At 39.2% G+C, this 24262-nt stretch overlaps 1 protein-coding gene across 1 annotated transcript; it reads right to left on the bottom strand.

Annotated features, from left to right (window-relative positions):
* Positions 1-10923: 10923 nt before the first annotated feature.
* On the bottom strand, positions 10924-12299 carry LOC114882550 (uncharacterized protein K02A2.6-like). The gene is made up of 2 exons (XM_046285142.1): positions 11016-12299; positions 10924-10950 (listed from the first exon to the last, which is right to left on the bottom strand). Exons 1-2 carry the CDS (start codon positions 12297-12299, stop codon positions 10924-10926), a joined length of 1311 nt encoding a protein of 436 aa, XP_046141098.1.
* Positions 12300-24262: the final 11963 nt, after the last annotated feature.

Below are 24262 nucleotides of genomic sequence, written 5' to 3'. Positions count from 1 at the left end.
TGGATGACATATTCTATGCTAATTAATTTCACGAACAGAGTAGTAAAAAAATAAAATTAAATAAAATCGAAATTACATATATTTATTAGTATAAGAAAGAAGAATGCGACGGTTTTTCTTTTATTTTATGTTTTACTTATTTTTTCTTTGTTTGAATCTGTTCGAAGAAATTATTATAATATAGGTACGTGATTACGTAATTTAGCTCTTTTGGATACTTTTTTGAGTTTGGAAACATCGCAGATGTATTTGAATTGAATTTTTGAAATATATATGAGATTATTTTAACATGTTTCTAGCTGAATTAATTATCCGGATGTCTTTTTCTCCGTTGGTTCTATTCTTTTAAAAATTAGTTAAAATCAGCACTAGACCGAAAAATTATTAAAATAATTGCTTGACAAATTTGTATTCACAAACTTGTATTTTAAAAAGATTGCTATATTTTAGATCAAATATTATTGAAAATCGGTCCTAGAAAATCATCTGTTCAAAAAACTACTTACTTACCGATTTGATTTTCCAAAACCAGTGACTACAGATACAAAAAGATTGGACATGGCTTTATTCTCGGGGGTCATGATTTAAAGGGGTGTCGGACACCCCTAAATGAGGTTAGGTCTGCATGCGGAGAACACAGTCAGTATAATAATCGTACCTGTTTTACCACTGGCTTATCCTACTTGTGTCTGGCCACCTGGGAGTGACTGTCTTATACTACTCAACCGCAGAACTAACCGCCCATGTAGATACCTACATACATATGTGATTTATACCACCGGCGAGAGCCTAATAAACACTGCCAACCTTCGTGTCATAGTGCAGCACGCCAAATGGGCCTGGGGTACGATCGCTAAATGGTTGTATTTGGAGGTCGGTTATTTGGAGGCGGTGCTGCGGATAATGGATAGTGTAGAATAGTGATATTTATCAGATAACACCGTAAAAACACGGACGTTAAAAGTTAGGACCAGAAAACTTAATTAAAAAATTTAAATTGTTAATATATTATTTAAATAAATGACTGTTAAGTAACACACAGTTTAGGGAAAGAAGAACTCATACTTTTCTGAGAGCTGTTTCTGGTACGAGAAACGTGGCGGGTCGGCGCTACGTATTCCCCTGTAGGTCGGTTAGGTTGAGCGCTTCTAACGTTCAGGCCGGCTTTGCCTTATGAAAGAGCGTTGCATTGGTTTTATTTTTTTTTAACTATGATGTACCAATCCGACACTCTTGAAATTTTTACAGATAATAGTTAAATAGTAAAGGATTATTCTTAATTTTTTCGGTGGGTGTCATCCAAGGGATTGTTTATAAAAATCATTTTCAAAAATTTATTTATTAATTTTCAACCCTTAATCATCGAATAAAAATTTTGAAAAAAAAAAAATGATATACAGCTAATGAATACCTACTATTTGCACTTTAATGTGATCAAATATCTTAAATAGTTTCCGAGAAAAAAAATGATAAAGGTTTTGAGTTTTACCCTCATATCTCCCTTATCAGAGGGGGTAGGGGGTTGAAATTGCACACAATTGTTGTTTAGGCAAAAAGCACTATGTGGTATAAATATCAACCGAAAGTGTTGCTGGGGCCGATTCACTATGCTTATACGGCTAGACCCTTTGAACTTTTTTTTGTGTTCCGATTCCCACTAGGTGATTCTTATAGTGTTTTGTACGCTGATTACAAATCTGCAAACCATTTTGCTCCTATACGTACAGCTTTTGAGAAATTTGATTCTGAAATAAAAAACATTTTTCAAATTTAAACAAATTTTCTGACATAATTATAAAAGATATTAAAATTCTATTTACACTAAAAGATTCTGTAGACTTTCCTGAATACAACTATACCTATCTTTAATACATTATAAATGTTTAAGTATGTTTAAACGATCATTGAACGTGGAGGGATCCCGATTTGACACCATTTTTTTAGGATATTTTATAATTTATCTGAAAAAGTAGAGATCAAGCGTAAAATCGAATTATACCACGCGATAGTGCAGATCTTTACCTTGAAAACCACCCGGAGAAAGTTCCAATACCGATTTGTTTATCAAGTCAGAAAGCGAAATAGCTTCGCGGGAGACAAAGTACCGACAGTGGTACTCCGCGCCAGGACGATTGCCCGGCGTCCCGCCAAATGCACTAACAAGGGAAGTTCGGTAATTTGAAAATTCCGATTTTTTTTAAACTTTGCAGGTTTGTAGGGGACCTCAAGAGAAGTATAGGGTAATTTTTGTTTTCGGCCCAATTTCAGTTCTTCAGGGTGAAAACACTCCCTGAAGGTAGATAGGTGTTTCCATATTTCCCTGTATATCTTTAAAACTATCGTAGATATAAAAAAATGGTTTTCAATGCTCTATAAAACGAGGCAATTAAATTGATAAAAATTCTTTGTTTAAATAAAAAAATTCCCCCCACCACTGTTATTTTGGAAAATTTTGAATTCTCTGTCACGTTGAAAAATACAGAGAAACTCATTATAAATGCAGATATGTGTTACGTTGCACGTGCGACGACGCAACGTAAAAGGGAAAAATTAAAAATAACTAACAAGAATAGAGTTACAATTAGATGGTTGCAAAACTACAGTTAATTCTTTTTCCCGATTTTGCGCGATGGTTAGGTTTTCGCTGCCATCAGTCTTAAGTGCGTGTAACGCGGTTAAGCGTTCTCTACACTCAAGACAATTAAAAGAAGGAATTATGATGATGTTAGTTGTTCGATAAATGAAAAGGTACTTTTCCGTTGGGTTCGTCAGTGCTCTGGGTCCCGTACGGGTCCCTCCTTGAAACTGTATCCGGTTGGTAAACAGGGTTTTAAGACTATGTGCAGGTAGTTGTTTGAAATGAATGTGATACTATTTAAATGCAGAAACTGGTTTAATGGCAAAGAATGATTTATACTGTACAAAAGAATACAGGGAGATTCTCTCGGCGCGCAACACAATAGCCGCCCCGCACAATGGAATCCTGCTGTGTTTGCGGGCAAAATGCCCAGGAGGTCAAAACGCCGTCCCAAGACTGCTCTGTGTGTTTCCGCTCGAAACAAGGAATAGCTTCTCGTCATGATTCGTCGACAGCTTCGGACAGGGCAGTCGATGGCTCTTTCGATACATCAAGAAGCGGTCGATGCGTCGAAAGAGCGGGAACTTCTCGCCGTCGCAACAATATGTATGTACACTGACGAGGGGAACTACCCAACTGTTACGCTCACTTATTAATGAAACTTTGCCACCTTGTAGAGCTCGTCGCCCTGAACACGCCTGTACCCCCTCTTGGGGGTAGACGGCTAATTGTTTAAAAGATATTAACAATTAAAGTTAGTTACCACTTACCTTGAGAAGCATGACAAACTAACACATACAAATGTTTAGCTCCGCGGTAAAACGCTTGACTCGCAATCTAGTTGTCTACGGTTCAAGTCCATGATTCACAACTTTTTTTTTCTTTTTTCTCTTTAATGTTAATTTGTCTCTTTTTGAATAACTATTACAACTGTGCTATAATCATTGCATTTATTAATAATTAATTACATGTGCTGAAATTTTTTTGGAATTTAAGTTATCGTTTCTATCCAATACGTACATTAACACCCTTACCGCATTCAAAATTCGATATATCGATAGTTTTGATATATCGATTAATTGATAGTTTCGATATATCGATTAATTGATAGTTTCGATATATCGATATATCGATAGTTTTGATATATCGATTAATTGATAGTTTCGATATATCGATTAATTGATAGTTTCGATATATCGATATATCGATTAATCAATAGTTTCGATGTATCGATTAATCGATAGTTTCGATATATATATCAAAACTATCGATATATCGAATTTTGAATGCGGTAAGGGTGTTAATGTACGCATTGGATAGAAAAGATAACTTAAATTCCAAAAAATTTCAGCACATGTAATTAATTATTAATAAATGCAATGATTATAGCACAGTTGTAATAGTTATTCAAAAAGAGACAAATTAACATTAAAGAGAAAAAAGAAAAAAAAAGTTGTGAATCATGGACTTGAACCGTAGACAACTAGATTGCGAGTCAAGCGTTTTTCCGCGGAGCTAAGCGTTTGTATGTGTTAGTTTGTCATGCTTCTCAATGTAAGTGGTAACTAACTTTAATTGTTAATATCTTTTAAACAATTAGCCGTCTGCCCCCAAAAGGGGGTATAGGCGTGTTCAGGGCGACGAGCTCTACAAGGTGGCAAAGTTTCATTAATAAGTGAGCGTAACACTTGGATAGTTCCCCTCGTGAGTCCCGTCGAAGTTGTCGCAGTGAAGTTGGCCACGCATTCACTCACCGACGCGGCGTGAATGAATTTGTAGCCAACTTCACTGCGACAACGTCGATGGGACTCAGTGTACATACATATAATCTTTAACGTTGAAATATTTATAGGAAATAATATTGTAGATATGCAGATGTTTTCATTATTTTTGAATTGACCAACATTTTCATTTTAACAAAATTTTTATTTTACATTTTTCGATGCGTTCAGTTTTGCATTCTTTTGTTACATTACATCGTCGTCGTCGTTGTTGTTACACATCGATATGACGACGTAACGTAAAATTTATTCTTAGAAAAGATAGAAATTTGATTTAATACGTTATTAATTGTAGTAGTAGTATCGCTGCTAGTAGTCCTAGCCGCGTCTGGCAAGTCTAAACGCGTTTGCGCCCCTATTCGTACGCTGTATTGTTTTGTCATCATTATTTGTCTCGTGAAATAAAGTGTAATTTATATTAACAAAGTTTTGTGAAAAAGACAATTTATTTTCACCTAACATAACTCGTCTTTGCCCGGAACTCAGCATCCGCGGTAAAGTATGTTCCGCGCTCTGCACTGATTGTGAGTGGTTCCGGCATTCCGGCTTCCGATCAGCGATCTCGCCGAAACAATCTTCTAATACATTACATTACATTATATTTATTATACTCATTGTATTGTATTATGATTTCTAAATAAATGTATTTTCAAAGCTATGTATGTAAATATGTATGTGCCTATAGGTGGAACCAAACCCGACTGTCATGTATGACGTCATAGTCTACCTATAACATGTATGCAACAACATTATTTCAATTGCTCCTTGTTAATAATTTGCTATTAAAATATCTGACCATTGAATATTATAAAAGAAATCAGAAGCAATTTTATGGTACCATAATATTTTTATGAAAAGATCATTTACTATCTATTTTGCAGATAACAAATTTCTGCTTTTTTATTTGCGATTCCTTGTGCCATGACCTGTATGCGTGCACTCACACAATTAACGAAAAGCATGCACGTATACACCATGCGTGAGAAAGACACTCGATTTCGTAGATTTCGTTTTTCGTCTCGATAATTGCAGAAATGAAATTTTCGCGGGTACAGCACCCACGGGTAGACTTCACCACAGGGTGGTCTGGTCCATTTGAACGTTAATAAACACCATACGTTGAGAAAAATGGTATTGTCGACACTGTAAGATTGAGACAGACGCTGTTGTAAGCAAACAACATGGCTGCCGAATGCTGCGTTCGGCTGCATTTTAGCAAATATTGGACGATTTAATGTTTTTTTCACCCATAGCACACCAGACCACCCTTCCCTGAACTGGCACAATATCACTGAAATTCGATTTTTCACAATTTATCACTTCTGGAAGACGTAAACCGAAAGTTACGATTTGCACGCATCAGACGTAAAATAGACGTAAGAATAGTTCATTGATTCTCCGTCAGAGACATTGATGGTATATTTGACCACGTTATCATCGGGGTTGATAAAAACACAAATCAGTCGATAAATGTAAATTCTAATCTGACACCACAAACGGCTACGCGAATATAGCCACAAGTATGGTGCAATGTATTAAGACTTCTGTCACGCTGTTGCCACATCTGTTACAATTGCAACAGGCTCGAGCCGATTTTGATTCCTGTCAGACATAGAAAAGAATAGGGCGCTCGAGAGAGAAAGAGGTCCGAGAATGAAACAATACATGTACTAATATGTGCAACCATCAAACTTTTTTATTCATATTTATAATCATGTTTTTTTATCAATTAAATGACAGATAGAATACTTGAAATGGTATGCCAGAAAAATGAATTATAAAACTTGCACCATATACAGCGAAAACTCGATAAATGTACATAACTATTGCCGGTCCACTCCGCAACTGTTATGGAATAGGAGAATCATTTTTCAAATTTGATTGCCTAGTCAGTAAACGCTGATTAGAAAGAGTCAGTAGCTAAAGACGAAAGAGAGACTGAAACCGGGATTTATTGCCTTCATTTAAATGTCCCGTGTCAATGTGACCATACTAATGCACAGAATAAAGTTTTTTATTTTGTGCTTTTTGTTAATAAAAATTTCACTATCATGTGGAGAAGATTTTTCTAATTAAAATGAAGCTAAACACAATATAAATTGATCAACATTTAGTAGCATAATATTGGGTTAAATGTTGTGCTTGCGAGTCTTTCTCTCTTCGTTTACCCTCCTTGCGCTATTATATCCTTTTCTATGTTCGGAAACATCAAAGAACGACGGATTCGTGATGCTGGTAGGGGTAGAATGAATGAAATAATACACATAACGTAAGTAAGTACGCGACCATAAGACTTGTCGGAATGAAACTACCTGACATAATAATTTCAAGAAGGGAATAAGAAATAAAGAAATGAATAATGAATTTTAATATAATTCTGTCACACTTAGACTGGGACACCCTGTATAGGCAGGTACAATTATATTAAAATTCATTATTATATTTCAGATGAAAAACATTTCAATGACACGTGGCTGGAGTGGCTGTCATGGTGTTACGCCCTGGCGGAAAATTTGAAATTTATCCGCCTTGCGTCCCTTATCAAGCCCTTTTGGGTTACGAGAGTATCTCATGTAAGGGTCGTGAGGTGGGTGTTTCACCTTTCCGCCAATCTTTTCATTCCTCCTCGACCTTGTACATTCTTGTCAAGCCTTTCGAGGTTACGAGGATTTCTCATGCAGGGGTGTACAAGGAAGAGTTTGGGCTTAATTCTTTCTATTTTTACTTCTTCTATCGCTTTCCCTTCTTCGCAATAGTGTACGTGACCCTCCTTGAAACTATCGTCGCCAACCATAGTAATACAATACAGTCTAATACAACGCGCAAAAACTCGGGTTTAGCTCGAAAGAGAGAGAGGGAGCCATTAGCATAACACCAGCGCTACGCAGTTAGCCAGTGCTTCGCATTCCGGGAATTTCCCTTGGTAATTGCGTAGGAACGGGAAAACCGTAATAACTTCTTTGTTAAGAAAATTCTTTCTCTCTCTATTGCACAAAGCGTCAGCCGGCCCAACCAGGATCATTATTACCTGATCGGAATGATAGTGTGAAAGAATGGATGGATGAATATGTATTTAAACGATGAAACTAAGGAATGAGAACCCTTATAAAATCAAACGTCGCGAACGTTCGACCGCCGCGCCGCGCCGTTCGAAACTCGAGGGTCGTTCAAAGCAATAAACACTATTGTATTAGAAATTCTAAGAACTGCCTAACGACAACGGCAAATTTTGAACAAAGGAACGTTCTCGAAGGAATGTTTAAATTCATAGAAAGCGAAATGCCGAATCCACCGAAATAATTATGCGAATAGATTGTTAATGAATGCATAATTTGCCACGACATTGCGATTATCGTGAGCGCATCATCCGCTTTTATACTAAAATTGACCATCTTCATTGCAAATCAGGAAAGTAAATAATTTTGATCCTGATAAGAGAGAATATACGGATGACGGTTTCATCTATTAAATTATATATTTTAATCTAAAATTCGTTCGGCATTTCAATTAAATCAATAGTATTTAGTAGTTAATCATTTAACAATCAACTAAGTCAATCATTTAATAATTATACTGCGTAGTTTCTAGAAACCGTTGAAACTATCATGGCGACGAGATAGAAAGAAAAGGAACACCAAAGAAAGGGGATGAAGGATCTTCGTCTAGCTCGCGCGTCTTAGCCAATCACCGGGCACGCGACACTACCGAAAACGTGCCGCGATTCGTCAAACCGTCCCCTCCAAGGACGATGATCGCGCGACGGGCCCTTCGACCGTCGATCTCGCGCAAAATTTGTCAGTCTTGATCGATCAATCGTTTAGGTAGGTGGACGGGAGCCCGTGTGTCCGAGAGACAGAGTTGTTCGGAAATCGCGATAGTTTTCCTCTGCGGTAAAGACCTCCGCGTAGCGAGGCAGAGTGCCGTGGTAGTTGAAATCGTCGGATTCTTAACAAGGACTCATTGACGCGCACGTAAAACCTTCCTTCTACCTAATTTTCTATCTTTCTTTCTGATTTTAAATCGTTTGCTCGCGTAATAATTTCGTATTAACTTCATTTCGCGTAAATATCTACACCTTTTCGTTTCGTATTCGTTTGTCTCTCGTTAACGTATCCGTCCGTAATAATTGGTTTTTCGCCGCGACAAGTGCAGTGATCGAAAATTTACCGTTCTTTGGTGTTCCAGATCAACAAGCGAAATCACCTAGCGTACTACAAGCAAACACATTATCTTGTATTATATTAAACAGCGTTTCGGTAAGTCGATCTTATTACATTTTTGAACACGACGTCTATCAGTTGGTAAAACGGGCGATCTGGTCCAGCCCTTCGGGGTTCCGAGAGTAGCTCTGGTCAGATCGTTCCATCGTACGAGGTATCAATTATCATTGTCGATTATTATTGCTATTCGGTTTGTTGCGATTTCGTTTACGCGTTTTGTATTATCAAAAGGGGCACCTTAGTCCAGCCCTTTCGAGGGTTCCGAGAGTATCTCCGGCTGGCGTGCGCCCTCACGGGCGAAAACCGCTAAATTGACGAAATTGAACGAGAAACGAAATACATAGTAGCAATCATTTCCCGCGACCGCTATATAAATCGTAAAGTTTCAACTGTGATATCAGAGGATAATAGTATATTTTTGTTAACTAGAACTAAGCATCTTTACCCTTGTTAATCAATACGCATGAATTGGTACTTTCAATAACGAGTTTTTCAAATTAATTAGATCTCAATTTTTGGCATATTGTATTCTGCTATTTACTTGACTTTTTCCATTCAAAATTAAACCAGTTTCATTATTTAAACTGTTTCAAATTTCATTTCAAACACACCTAACACCTTTTCAGTTATACACGCCTACCATCACATACAGATTCAAGGAGGGGCCCGTACGGGACCTAAAGCGTTGAACGAACCCAACGAAGGACTAATAATCTGAATTTTAACTCTAACATCTTAATAAATTTGTCTTTCGTCTTTTAATTGTCGAGAGCGTTAATCCGTTCAAGACTGGTGGCAGCAATACCAATCATCGCGCTCAGAATAGGGGAGAAAGAGTAGGGAATTGTATTTCAACTATCAAATTGAAATTCGTTCTTCAATAACTAAACTACTTTCTTTCTATAAACCCTTTTACGTTGCGCCGTCGCACGCGCAACGAAACAATGGTAATCGACGATGTAGACGTTGCGGAGAAAGAAGAGGCATTGTTTATATTTATTGATTATATTTCAATCAATAAATATTGTATATTATAGATCAATTTACATGTCTTTATTTTTCATTCCTTTCCTGAAATTAGTTTAGTTAGTTTATTTATTTAACGCCTCCCTTTCGGGTTTGCGTGGCGCTTTTATCGGAGCGTTCCCCCAACCGTACATATTTCCATTTACACTGTTTTACTCTTCCGCTTAAACCTATATATACAGTAGCCCTGCAGTTCCAATAACTATTACTTACAATTCTATCCAATTAAACAACATATTGCTACTAACAAAAGATACAAAAAGCGATTATCAAACAATAAAATAAAATAAAAATAAACTATAATTTCTATAATTCCTGCGTGTGCGCATGTAAGTGAAAAACTAAATAATCTAAACTAAGATACTGAGGCTCTAGCAACTAAATAGCGACGTAAGGACACAAACCAAAACTTAAGAACAAATTATAGAGCAAAATAGAGCAAAATAAAATATATAATGTAAAATATAAAACAAGCATACTTATTTAATGTAATGTCACGTAAAGTAAATTAAATTAAAGAAACTATCTTTTGTGATTACTTGACTTGATTTTATCTCTAGTTTGGTTTGTACTATTACTCTTTTAGTCTTCAGTCTTCGCTCCTTTTGTTTGCTCCTCTCCTTCTTCATCCTCCTCTGCTGCCTCCTTTTGTGATTATCCTGCGTTCTCCTTGCACGTCCCTCTTCAGCTCTTCCCTTTCCTGAAATTATTAATGCCATATAGTTTTTATTCCTATAAGTTTTATAGTCGCGTACGTTATGTGTATTACAGAGTCTCATCGAATCTGCCGTAGCGTGTGATTATATTTACGCCGCGCCGATCGGCCCTACGTTGTTTCATTCATGATACTCCTTCTCTTTCTCTCGCGTTGTCCTTTTCTATGTCCGCCAGGAATCAAAATCTCGCTCGGCTCGAGCAAATTCATTTTGCTAGATGATCACAGATGCAGCAACACCGCGATAGAACTCTCAAATGATGTGATTTGGCAATTATGCCACCTCACTTTCGTTTCTTATTCTGCATAATGACGTTAGATGTCACACTGTCAAATGTCGAATTTTTCAATTATGCGTTTTCACGATTGCCCGATTCTTTCCAATGGCGCTTACATCGATTCGGAGGAGACCTCGAAGGAGTCTGTGCCCTTAAATCAGAAAGTTTGCGAGATCGATGACGCTTGTTATAGTTTTCCGCCTGAATTGATTTTCTTTGTGATTCTGCTTTCACTATTTCAGCATGGTTTTTAAAAGTATCGAGCTTAGAAGGTATGACTGGAACGTTTGAACGAATTTTTCTTGAAAACATAAGTTCGGCTGGACTATAACCATTGTCTAGTGGCGTCGATCTATAGGCCAAGAGTCCCTCACTAATTGAGGTACATTTTTTTATTATATTCTTTGCTATTTTTACGGCAGCTTCAGCTTCGTCATTACTCTGTTGGTACTTTGGAGAACTAGTAATAGAAGAAAAACCGTACATTTTCGCAAATTCTTCGAATTCAGACTTAAACTGAGTTCCACTATCTGATCTTACTATTTCCGGTATACCAAAACGAGCGAATGATTCCTTGCATTTATCGATAACCTCCCTGGAAGTAAGATTTTTTAGCACGTGAATTTCTATAAATCTACTATAATAGTCGTTCATAACCAAGTACCATGTTTTGCATTTGAACAAGTCTATAGATACTTTTTGCCAGGGTCTTTCAGGGAAATTTTCCTTTACAAACAACTCTTTATGATTATTGCGTTGCTCAACACAATTAGGACAGAATTCTACAAGGTTTTTTAGTTGGCTGCCCAAGCCAATCCACCAGACGGATTGCATCGCTCTAGCACGACATTTACTTATACCTAAGTGACCGCTATGTATCTTATTCAAAATCTCCAATTGCAGCGTTGGTGGGATAACCAACCTGGAGTTATACAACAAGTACCCGTTGATATACGAGATATTATCGCTAAATGCAAGATATAGCAATAACCCTTCCGGAAGATTACTCTTTTGAGGCCATCCGTTTAAACAAAACTTAATTAAATTTTTACAAATATAGTCATTTTGCTGCTCATAGGAAATTCTGTCCAACGTATTTTTGGGCGCCGGTAAATTATTTATAACAAACCTCAGATAACCCTCAATTTCTTCCGTCAAATTGTCGCATGAACCCGGATTCTTACTCGGTGAGAGTCTCGACAAGGAATCCGCCAGGACTAATTGCTTACCTAGAATATATTTAATAGAATAATTATATCTCATTAGTCGCATGCGTACTCTTTGGAGTCGCGGCGTGAGCTCGTCTAATGGTTTGGTTTTTAATATCTGGAGTAGAGGCTTATGATCGGTCTCCAAAACGACATCAATACCCATAACATACTCTTTAAAATGCTCGCATGCAAAAGCCAAGGCAATAGATTCCTTCTCGATTTGGCTGTATCTTTTTTCGGTGTCCGAAAGCGTCCTCGACGCGTATGCAACAACTTCTCGGTCTCCGTTATTGCTTTCCTGTATCAACGCGGCTCCCAAGCCATAACTAGAGGCATCAGCTTGAATAATTATTGTTTTGCTATAATCGTAAAAGGCTAAAACTGGCGCGTCGGTAATCATTCTCTTAATATTCTGAAAAGACTGTTCTTGTGCTGAACCCCAACAGAATGGTATATCAACTTTTAATAAAGAATTTAAAGGTTCCAGCATATCTGATTTTTTTGGAATAAATTTACTGACGTAGTTCACGATGCCTAAAAATTGCATTAAGGTACCTTTATCCGCTGGGCGTTCACATTCCACTATAGCCGAAACCCTTTTCGGATTAATTTTAAGGGGGTAGACACGGTACGTGACGTCACCGATTCGGGACGTCGGTATTACAGCAGTTTTTTCGTTGGGCCTGGTGGAGCCACTTGCGTGGTCCTTTACGAACTTTAAAGGTTTAATTCTCAGCTAGCGTGCGCGCAACACGATCTAGGAAGGCAACAGCGCCTCAAGTATTTTTACAAACACATTCAAACGCTCATCTCGCCAGAGGCATCGCGACGATCCGCCTGAAGAACTAAAGCGAAACATTGGCCCATTGTTAAAGTGAGATGTAGGGTGATCATGCTATCCTTCTTTCAACCTAAATGATAGAATTGTCCCGCTCCGGTAAATTCTGACTGACCAAACGCGTGGATTTTATATAGCGCACCGTAACATCCCTCGCTGCTGAAAAATATATGCCTACTCTGAAGAACCGAAGGAACGTGCTATCTGAGAATAATTTTTAGAAAAAGTTATTAATTTCTTTAAATAAATGTTTTTTAATTAATAAAAGTATACAGGATACATCATGCAATTGGGACGGGTTATATCTTGAATTTGGTGTTGGAGACCGGGGTTGCAGGAATCACGGTGCAACAAAGATACTTCCGTAAACTGGTTTATTGTAACAGACGTATTGATCGTACAGTTGACTCTGACAAAATGCGCTCCTTTCCCAAATTCTGCATCTATTTATATATTATGAGAATGGCAGTGTGGAAGGGTCAAAGAAAGGAAAGGACAAAGGTTGTAGGTGACTAACTGTAGAAGGCGAGGCAGGATGAGTACGAGGATGACTGATTGTTTATGGGAGATATAGGAGATAGGGAGTAAACGGAGTGACTGTAGATGTGATTTTTGTCCTTTGCAGGAGATAGGGAAGGTGGTATCCAACATTGGTAAGAGATAGGAAAAAGCTGTTTATGTAAAAGTTCAATGGTATGATAATGTTTATTTCTCTATGACTTCATTTTCTTCGTGAATGCAACGATGCACTAAAAAAATGCAGATGCACTTTTTGTTTAAACAGAATTGCATTTTTTTCTTTACTCGTATCAACTCCTTGGAAAATTCTGGATAAAAAAGTAGTATTAGAACTAATAAATGGAGGGGCCTCGGCTCCTTCTCTTCTTCTCTCCCCTTGCTACTATTCCCTCTCACTATTACCTATCACCTATATCTAACAGTACAATGTTTAAAAAACTAATATTTCGTGAGATATCTCATATTTTTCATAAGTCATACCATTCAACTTTTACATGAATAGCTTTTTCCTATCTCGTACCAAAAAGATATACTTCGTCCCAATTGCGTGACGTTTCTATTTCCAAAAACCTATAGTAACTTTGTTTTTCGAAACTAATAAAAAATACAAAGGAGTATTAGTCAGTATTCTGAGTGAATGCAAATAATTTAAATAAATAAATATCTCATATACAACTTATGTATGAAAACATTTGCAGAATTATTGCAAAGAGAAGGTATATTCTTCTCTTGTCATACCTTCTCTTTGAGCGAGGTTTGTTATGGGCCGCTGTGAAAAATCCAGGCGGGCGTCAGTCAAAACTTAGCGAAAAGAGGCGATCTCAACATTTAGAATGAGAGAAGGACAGCATGACTGTAGTTCGTCTCACTCAGCGTTCGGGCGTTGTTGCCTTTTTCGCTTGTCTTCGCTGACACAGTCGTGTGACGTAACCAAGCTAACGCCTGATTTTGGCTACGATTCCAAATCGACAGCCTTCTTAGTTAGACGCCACCTTATACCTACTAGCTGAACTGAATTTGTCACGTGACTTGCTCTGTATTATCCACAAAATGGCGGAACTGGTCTGTAGGAATGCTTTTACGGGATTCGACTTTTCGTCCTTATATGAGAGAATTTGGGGCTGGGTGAGGGCTTATTCGAAAGAGGAAGGTCCAGTGCAGTACGGTCAACTCATGATTTCAATCACAGCACTCTTTTAGTGGCCGAAAAATGCTTCGATTCCGCGAGTGCATTTTGTCGATTTTTTCCTCTACGTTGGACGCTTATATTACTAGACATCAACATAATTCCACTGAAACATGAGTTGACCGTACTGCACTGGACCTTTCTCTTTCGAATAAGCCCTCACCCAGCCCGAAATTCTCTCATATAAGGACGAAAAGTCGAATCCCGTAAACCCATGTTTAGGCCCATTTTTGCCGGTAAAGTCAACGCGCTACTATTACCCGTGTCTACCTCCTTAAGGCGATGCGAGCGTCGAGGGCGAACTCCGAATTCCGCGTCGGTAAAACAGTCAACGTTTCATCGAAAATTAGGCTGAACAGAAACTGATTTCAGCGCTACCTCAGTTATTGCATCCAACTAACGGCATGCTATTCTACGTCACTCTTCGCATACACCTAAATGACACACGGATGCTACGATAGCTATATGTATTATGTTCGATGAATCAGACCAATTTTTGTGTGTCGCCGGAGAAACCACAGTTTCTCGAGCGAGTTCGGTTCGCCTTTGATGTGGTGACAGCCGAGAATCGAAGCAGCGTACAGGGAAGAAAGCAAGTTTAATACCCGTGTACGTGTGAGACAATACTAACACAATCAAAATTTAAGATTAAAACCTTTTTATTTTTGAATTTTTTTTAATGACAATGTTACTAACATATTTATGAGATTGTTCTGATTAAAACAAGATCAAACATGACATAATTTGAATTATAATTATTTATTTACTTATTCATATCTATATAAGTAAAAATAATGTAACTTATTTTAATCAGAAGAACCTTACAATTACATTGGTAAAAGTTTCATTTAGCAAAAATGAAAAATAAAAAAGTTATTGCTGAATTAATATTGTTTCACTCAAATGTTTTTTCTCGGCCCCTTTAACTCTCGGACCTCTTTCTCTTTCGCTATTTGTCCTTTTCTACGTTCGCCAGCATTGAAGAACTCGCTCCAGCCGCGTTGTTCTTCCAGCATCACATTTTCGATACCTATTCATCCAATATTTGGGCGTAACGCCAAATCAGGAGAGTCCAGCATAATATCACATTCTATGCTGAAAAAACATACTAACTTATCTGTCTAAAAAAATTTTAATAACTCTGGCAACAGATTTATTTTCGGGGTGCTTTTCATAAGTAATCAGTATTTCACCAAATTGTTCAGAATATCAGTTTTTATAACATATCAAAAAATCATTGAAATCGGAAAGGAGGTATTTGTTCTTCAGTTTCACTAAAAAAAAACAATAATAATAGCAACAAAAAATAATGATAGTACGTCTTGTGACACATGGGTTGAAAATCGCTATCCTAGTCGATAGAACGATGCGTGAAAAAGAAATTTACGGGTCGGAGTTCATCGCCTATACAAGGCTCGAACGTCCCATTCTCCACGATACATTGTATCGTCGTCGACGGTTCGGTCGACGCACACATATTCACATATACGAGCTGCAAATAAGCGCGCGGTCGAGCGCAGAAAACGAACGAACTGCGCCCTACCGAAAAAACGAGGAACTGAATTTGTGATCTGTTTTACCTTTTTGACGTCTTTCGCGAGTGAAAAATCAACGAAATCGTAGTTTTCGGTTTTTGTCTAAACGAAAGGTTGTACACCATCCCCTGAGTGCTCGTTTTGCTCTATCCGACCCAAAGAATGGCGCTCTGGTCTCTATTTGGACATTCGTTTCGCAAAAATGTTTATATTACAAATAAATTAATGCAGGTGAGTCCGATCCGCCATTTTCTTGACTGTGGACAGACACAAATTTCAATATTTTATAACTTTTTGACGATTTGGGTAAAATAAGGACCAGAGCGCCATTCTGTAGGGCCTCCTGGACACGTCCCTCAAATTTTTTTACATTCTGTTTAGAAATGAGGACATAATTTGAAAAATCCCTAGAACGTAGAACACACCATTTTTCGTTCCTGCTGAACAGATTGCAAAGAAATTTGAGGGCCGTGTTCAGGAGGCCCTAAAGAATGGCGCTCTGGTCCTTATTTTATCCAAATCGTCAAAAAGTTGTAAAATATTGAAATTGCTGTCTGTCCACGGTCAAGAAAATGGCGGATCGGACTCACCTGCATTAATTTATTCGTAATATAAACATTTTTGCGAATCGAATGTTCAAATACAGACCAGAGCGCCATTCTTTGGATCGGATAGAGCAAAACGAGCACTCAGGGGATGGTGTACAACCTTTCGTTTAGACAAAAACCGAAAACTACGATTTCGTTGATTTTTCACTCGCGAAAGACGTCAAGAAGGTAAAACAGACCAGAAATTTAATTCCTCGTTTATTTTTTAGGGTGCAGTTCGTTCGTTTTCTATGCTCGACCGAGCGCTTAGTTAGCATTCAGCCACGAGCCAGATCAAACGGATAAGCGATAAAGCGAGCGTTATACAAGCTATATTCAAATAGAAGGAAGCGTTCTGTTTCAAATAAAGTTACGTTTATTTCCCTCAATTTCCTTTTCTAATTAACTGCCTTAACAGGTTATGGGCGCAGGGCACAAACCTGGAAACTGAACGTGGTGGTAAAAGAACTGAAAAAAAAAAAACTGTAAAGTAGAAGTGAAGTGCGCGAAGGTGCTGGGACTAAATTGGTGCGAACCAACGAGTGGTCTAAGATGGCTAGTGAAATAACAGCGAGAGGACTAACAAAGTTTGATGGGAAGAATTTCAAACACTGGAAATTCCAGATAACCGCCGCTCTTGTAGCCAACGATCTACTTGACCTTGTAACGGGTCAGAGATAAAGACCTGCCGAACCATGTGCTGGAACAAACGAAGCAGCATAGCTAGAAGCGCAACAGCTAATCAAGGCATGGATCAAGGACGATGCCAAAGCGATGTACCTGATGGCAGCGGCGATGGAACCTGAACAGATGGAAAATATCATCATGTGCACTTCGTCGAAAGCCATGTGGGATAGGCTCTCGACGATTCACGAACAAAGATCGGCGTCGCATAAACTCTTACTCAGTCAAAGATTTCGCGAGTACAGGATGGAACCTACAGACACAGTGGTGCAGCACGTGTCTAAGGTGCAAAATCTAGCTCTATAGTTGCTGGACTTAGGCGAGTACATCCCTGATGTGGTCGTCATTTCAAAAATTCTAGCCAGCCTACCGCAGAAATATAGATATTTTCGCTCAGCCTGGTGTAGTGTTGAACCGGCTAGGCAAACAATAGAATTTCTACAGGAACGCCTGTTGAAAGAAGAATCATACATGGAATCCGAAAGTCATGATGAAAAAGCAGCGCTCGCAGCAACGATGAAGAAGTCAAATTAAGGTAGCTCTAACTCAACAAAAGTGAACAAACACAATAAACAGACCAAGCCTAAGAAGGACGTCGAATGTTACGTGTGTCAGGAGAGGGGCCATTACGCGCGCGATTGCCCGAAACGCAAACAAAGGCAATCACATCGAGTAATGAGTGTCTCGCAAAGCTGTGCCCTCATAGCGTCCTACAAACCGATAACAAGTCACGAGCAAGGTGATAATGCAGAAAGTCGCTTGGGACTCTGCTAATGCAGGGAGCCCTCTGCTGAGTAGAGGAGAGGACTTCTGAGTACCAATCAGGAAGAAGTCTGGTATACCGACAGTGGTGCGTCGGCTCACATGATATTCAGGAGAGAATGGTTCGACGTTTACCCTCCGAGGAGGGATGCCAGTACTGTGGAACTTGGTGATAACAGAGCGTATGAAGTAGTCGGAGTGGGGACCGTTCGCGTCGAACGCCTAGTTCATGGCGAATGGAAGAGTGCATACATAGAGAACGTGCTTCATGTCCCTAACCTAAAGAAAAATTTGTATTCAGTAGGTGCAGCCACAGCAAAGAAAATAGACATTCGGTTCAAGAGTGACTTGGTAATGTGCTACCGCAATGGTGAACCGATCGCGTGCGGAGTCAAGCAGGACAACGCACTGTACCGCATGTTTTTTCGAGTGTTACCCTCAACACATGGCGAAGCCAATGTAGCCGCAGTGGACATGAGGACCTGGCACGAAAGGTTGGGTCACATCAATCCACGTGCGCTAAAGCACCTTGCTTCGAAGAAACTGGCACACGGATTGAATACGATGAAGGATGAAGAATTCTTCTGCGAGGGCTGCCAGTTCGGCAAATCGCACAAGCTCCCCTTCAAGAAGGAAGTAGAGAGAAAGACAGAGCCAGGTGAGATGGTACATACGGATGTGTGCGGACCGATGAAGGACACGTCGCTAGGAGGGGCACGGTTCTTCGTCACCTTCAAGGACGACGCCACAGATTATAGGCACGTCTATTTCATGAGACACAAAGCTGACGTCTATGACCGCTTTGTTGTCTACGAACGAGAAATTCGAAACAAATTTGGGAGGCCACTGAGAGTGCTGAGGAGCGACAATGGACGTGAGTATGTCAACGACAAAATGAAGTCATACTTGTAGTCTCTAGGTATCAACCACAAGCGCACTGCCCCATTCACCCCGGATCAGAACGGACGAGCTGAACGAGACAACCGCACTATAATTGAATGTGCTCGGACCATGCTCAGCTCCAAGGGTGTTCGCGCGTTTCGCGCTCTCGAGACATTTCGATATATATTTGTAATACGCGGGGAGTTTAGGAGGCGTGTGATATCAGTAGCAATCGACTGAGGCCCGGATGTAGGGACGAGCGCGTTCGTCATGGGGAAAATAGTTCGTAGCGATGCGCTGAGCGGCGGCATGTGTACGGCGATTTAAAAGAAGACGGGAACGTTTGTGAGAGGAGGAGGGCGAAGTTCGGGTTCCTTCTCGCGGCCGCGGCTTTGACAGAAACACAGCTGGACGAGGCACTGGCTGCCTTCGTAGAGGAGATCTGCCCTGCCAATCTCTCTCTGGGATGCACCCAATCAGGCGGCATTTCATTGCCCAAACAGCAACACGCGACGAGGGCTGTACCCGTTCCTGAGACGTCAGGGTCGCGTTGTCTGCACAGGTACGATTTCATGGGGCATCTCCCACTTATTACAAGCCGCGCAGTATTTCCCACCGAGCTGGTGGTGTTCTGGAACCCGAGTAGTTAGTAAGAGCGCTCCGTTAACACAACATGTATGCTTCCGAATTCGAGTACCACCAAACCTAAATTGTATTGACTGTAGATTTGTAATTTTCCTCCTTGACGGCTTTTTTCTCCACTCACTGAGTGGAGGTTTTTTATGCCCATTAAAATCCTTTTCTTTCCTTCCAATTGTGCCTTTCTTATTCCTCTCCCAAATTCACATTCCTACATCAATTTAGAATTCACCTTAAAAGACGTGGTGGTGACCCAGGCCTGCTGTGGACGTACGCTCGGCAAATCGACGCCGAGCTGCCTCGCCTTGAAGGTAACTGCGGGCTCGGCACAGCCAACTTTTATTTATTTAAACTTATAATAACTTTAGGAAAAGTCGAGACAAAGGGTCTCCCAGGTCACCTTTGGGCGGAAGCAGTAAATACTGCTGTCTACCTGCTGAACAGAGTCTCAACCTGCACCAGAGACCCAACCAGGACTCCATATGAACTCTGGATGAAGAGAAAGCCAGATCTAAGCCACATCAAAGTCTTTGGGTCTACCGCTTATAAGTATGTACCGAAACAACTCACCACAAAGTTTGACAGGAGAGCTGCCAAAAACATACTGGTGGGGTACGAGGACAACTCGACAAACTACAGACTGTACGACTGCTCAACCAGGAAGGTCTCGGTGAGTAGACACGTAACCTTCAAAGAGCAGAGCGAGGAGGCAGCAGTCATTAAGGTGACACCAGTGGATGAAGAGATTCTTCAACCAATCATCGGAGGAAACCAAGAAGAAACAGTGGTTGAAGAAGACGCAACACCTGACCCAGGAGATGCTATCAACGCCCCTCAAGAAGGAGAGGCGGAAGAAGAAATTGCTGCAGTGTCACGATCACAGCCTATAAATCAACCCAGGTTGCTCAGAAGTAGGAACTCCCTGAAGAAGCCAGCAAGGTACGAGGTGAATTTTACTTCCTATAAAACACCAGAAAATTTTCAGGAAGCCATAAATGATCCTGACGCAGACCAGTGGCGAAAAGCCATTGACAAGGAGCTGGAAGCTCATCGCACTAACTCCACATGGAAGATCGTACCACGTGAAGCCGGCATGAGAACCATAGATTCTAAATGGGTGTTCAGGATCAACCAGAACAGCGATGAAGAAGAGCCTCGCTTCAAGGCACGCCTAAGTGCACGCGGCTTCATGCAGCGCCATGGGGTTGATTTTCAAGAAACCTCTTCACCCGTTGTAAGGTATGATTCACTTCGTGTGCTACTGTCACTCATCACTCAAGAGGACCTCGAAATGCTGTCATTTGATGTGTGCTCAGCATTCCTATATGGAAAATTGGACGAGAAAATCTATATGGAGGTACCTGAAGGAGTGAGAGAAGAGAAAAGTGTCAGTGATAGCGCGAGTGAGAATGAGAGTGTGAAGAAGGACGCTGTGTGTCTGTTCGAAAAATCTCTGTACGGTCTGAAACAAGCACCCCGGTGCTGGAATGAGAATTTTAAAAAATTTTTATGTAAATTTAACCTCAAAGACTGTGAGGCAGACAAGTGCATTCTCGTGGGTGAACACAGTGGTTATACAGTATACCTAGCGTTATTTGTGGATGACGGCTTACTCGCGTGTAAGTCAGCAGAAACATTAAAAACAATTTTAAATGAACTAAGCAAAGAATACCAAATCACAAGAGGTGATGGGAGTTACTTCGTTGGGTTGCAAATTGTGCGAGATCGGTGTAGAAAGAAAATGTTCCTCCACCAGAGAAAATATATATGCGAAATTATTGAGAAATTCGGTATGAGCAACGCAAAAGCTGTTTGTGTTCCAGCTGATCCAAATGTTAGTTTGTGTCCAGCCGATGCTGACAATTCAAGTAAATGCAAGGTACCCTACGGGGAAGCAATAGGATCTTTGATGTATCTGGCTATAGTGTCAAGGCCAGACATAGCCTTTATCGTCAGCAAGCTCAGTCAATTTCTCAATAATCACGACATGAATCACTGGCGAGCAGGGAAACGTGTATTCGCCTAGGTACTATAGTTAGGTACTATAGATGTAAGCATAGAATATAAGTAGAGTGAGAACGGTAATATTCTGAATGGATACTCAGATGCAGATTACGCTGGGGACTTAGAAATGAGGAGATCCACCACGGGATATATATTTTGTTTGGCAAACGGTCCAGTAACCTGGGCCTCTCAACGGCAGCATTTGGTAACTCTCAGTACAACTGAGTCCGAATATGTAGCGGGGGCTACAACTGCGAAGGAACTCTGTTGGTTACGAAAATTACTACGCGACATCGGAGGTCAATGTGAGTCAAGCACAGTTTTGTATATAGATAATCAAAGTGCAATAAAATTAACCAGAAACCCCGAATATCACAAGAGAACGAAGCACATCGACATCCGATACCACTATGTACGCGAAAAGTTCCTCGATGGAGAACTAAAAATTAATTATGTTCCTTCCGACTGTCAAAAAGCTGATATATTGACAAAAGCTGCAAAAACAGTAGAAAAGCGGCGATCCCATACTGATGCGTACGTTGTCACGGATACACACGGATGGCCAGAATTCAATGTGTTAGTTTCAACAGTTTTTCGAAAATATCTCGAAAACTAAGACCGAGCGGCGGTTATATGTATAGGAAAAAGTTGTTCAAAATGTCTAATTTTACAACATATTTAAATTTCATCAAAATCGGTGAGGTGTAACCTAATCTCAATAATTACCTAAAAAAGTACTATGGTACTATCAGAACTAATAAATGGAGGGACCTCCCGTCTGTACAGTAAAAATTGAATATGTGTAACAGAGCCAGAGAACCAGACGTTGCATATATCAGCCGAGGTGTCGAATCTCGGATTATATGCGATGGCCAGCCAAGCGTGAACGTAGAAAGGGACAGACAGTGGAGGAGAGAGAGAGAGAGGTCCAATGATCAAAGGAAAGAGCCGAAACATATCGGTGTGACTAATACTAATTCAGTTATAAAACATTTTTATTTTTGACTTTTCTTAAATGAAATTTTTACTAGCGCATTGGCCAGATTTTTCTGATTAAAATGATACCAAACACGATATAGTTTGAATTGTAATTACTTGCTAAAATTGATGTTAAAAGTAGAAAAGCCAGAGAGATCGAATCAAAACATTGCCTATATCCAAGCGAGGTGTCGAAGTTTGACCGAACGTCTTGCATATACATACTCAGGTTTTACTGTACTGTAAATTGTTAGGAAACCGTCTCTTGTGGAAGAAATACATCGTAGAAAGGAAATAGATGAACAGCGATCACCTTTATTACACTATTCACTGTTAGTCATTTATTTCATTTCAATCGCCTTTAGCGTATAAAAAACGGCACAAAATATCCTGCATTTTTAATATTTTTCGATCGGTTGTGTATTCTACATAATATCGAAAATATGTTGAGTTTGCTACAAACTACTACACACGATCCGTACAGGAGAATGGTAAAATTCTGATTACTTCAGAAAAGCAGTCCGAAAATAAATCTGTTGCCAGATTTATTAACATTTTTTTAGACAGATAAGTTAGTATATTCTTTCAGCATAGAATGTGTTATGTTGCTGGATTTTCCCGATTCTCCTGAAAGTGTCTGACGCTGGCAGAACGACACAGCTCGAGCGAGTTCTTGAATGCTGGCGAACGTAGAAAAGGACAAATAGCGAAAGAGAAAGAGGTCCGAGAATTAAAGAGCCCGAAAAAAGCATTTGAGTGAGACAATATTAATTCAACCATAACTTTTTTATTTTTCATTTTTACTAAATGAAACTTTTACCAATGTAATTGTAAGGTTCTTCTGATTAAAATAAGACCAAACACGACATAATTTGCATTATATTTACTTATTTATTTAAAACCTAATGCAAATATATAAAGTAACTATAATTCAAATTATGTCGTGTTTGATCTTGTTTTAATCGAAAAATTTCATCAATACGGTAGTGGAAGTTTCATTCAAAAGAAAAATCAGTCATTATAAAACAACGAAGCGAAAGTGCAGCATAAGTACATAAAAAAAATATAAGGTTTATAGCGAGCTTAACATTTTCTATTGTATTATGGTAATCACTATATTATAGTTTTGTTTCCTTGTTGTATTATAGGTAAGTAAAATATGCAATATCGTATAAGCATGGACCAGGTGCAATCGTTGCAAGAAACCTGATATGTATATAACAAATTAAATGAGGAATCAAATTGTATCTAATCCATCTTTCATTGTAATGACCATTCAGAGAATAAAATTATAATAGTTGTAAGGAATAAGAAATAAAACTAACAAACTGTTAAAGATTGAAATTTCTTTATATCCTTACAATTTAACCTAACCAATTTTCCTCGTATGTCTTCGGATTTACGTATTGTAATAGTTAGAATAACAGTAATATCTAATTGAAGAAATTACTTAAATATTAATTTTAAAAAATCAAAGAAAGATGCAGTTCAACTCCTTTTTTTAACTGCTTCCCAAGTTAATGTATTTCATAGTATTAATGTATTAAAAAAACGTTAATACATTAAGAATCAGAACTGAAACCGTAAAATCGGGATTCGAACTGATTCTTCTGGTTTCTTAATTCAGCCATATTGCTATGGACGAAATTATATTATTTTGTCGATTCGTCGATGCTGCTGCCACGTGCTTTAGCGGCTTGAGCATCGAGCCGATAACGTAGAAATGCCGAGAGCAGCCGAACTCTGCCAAATCCGCAGAGCTTACACGGACACGTGGGACAACGCGCTTGTGTTAGATGAAATAACTGCGGTAGGGGAGTCACTGGGACGTCGTGGGAC

Source organism: Osmia bicornis, chromosome 3 (assembly GCF_907164935.1).
Source record: "Osmia bicornis bicornis chromosome 3, iOsmBic2.1, whole genome shotgun sequence".
Classification (NCBI taxonomy): Eukaryota; Metazoa; Arthropoda; class Insecta; order Hymenoptera; family Megachilidae; genus Osmia; species Osmia bicornis.
The sequence above is the reverse complement of the archived record's forward strand: the minus strand, read 5'-3'. Positions and strand labels throughout refer to the sequence as shown.

Excerpts from the sequence above, each read along its gene's own strand:
- LOC114882550 (XM_046285142.1), bottom strand. The coding sequence starts at position 12,299 with ATGCTGGAACCTTTAAATTCTTTATTAAAAGTTGATATACCATTCTGT. Across the intron at positions 10,951-11,015 it reads ATGACGAAGCTGAAGCTGCC|ATCGACGCCACTAGACAATG; the intron begins GTAAAAATAGCA and ends CTTGGCCTATAG.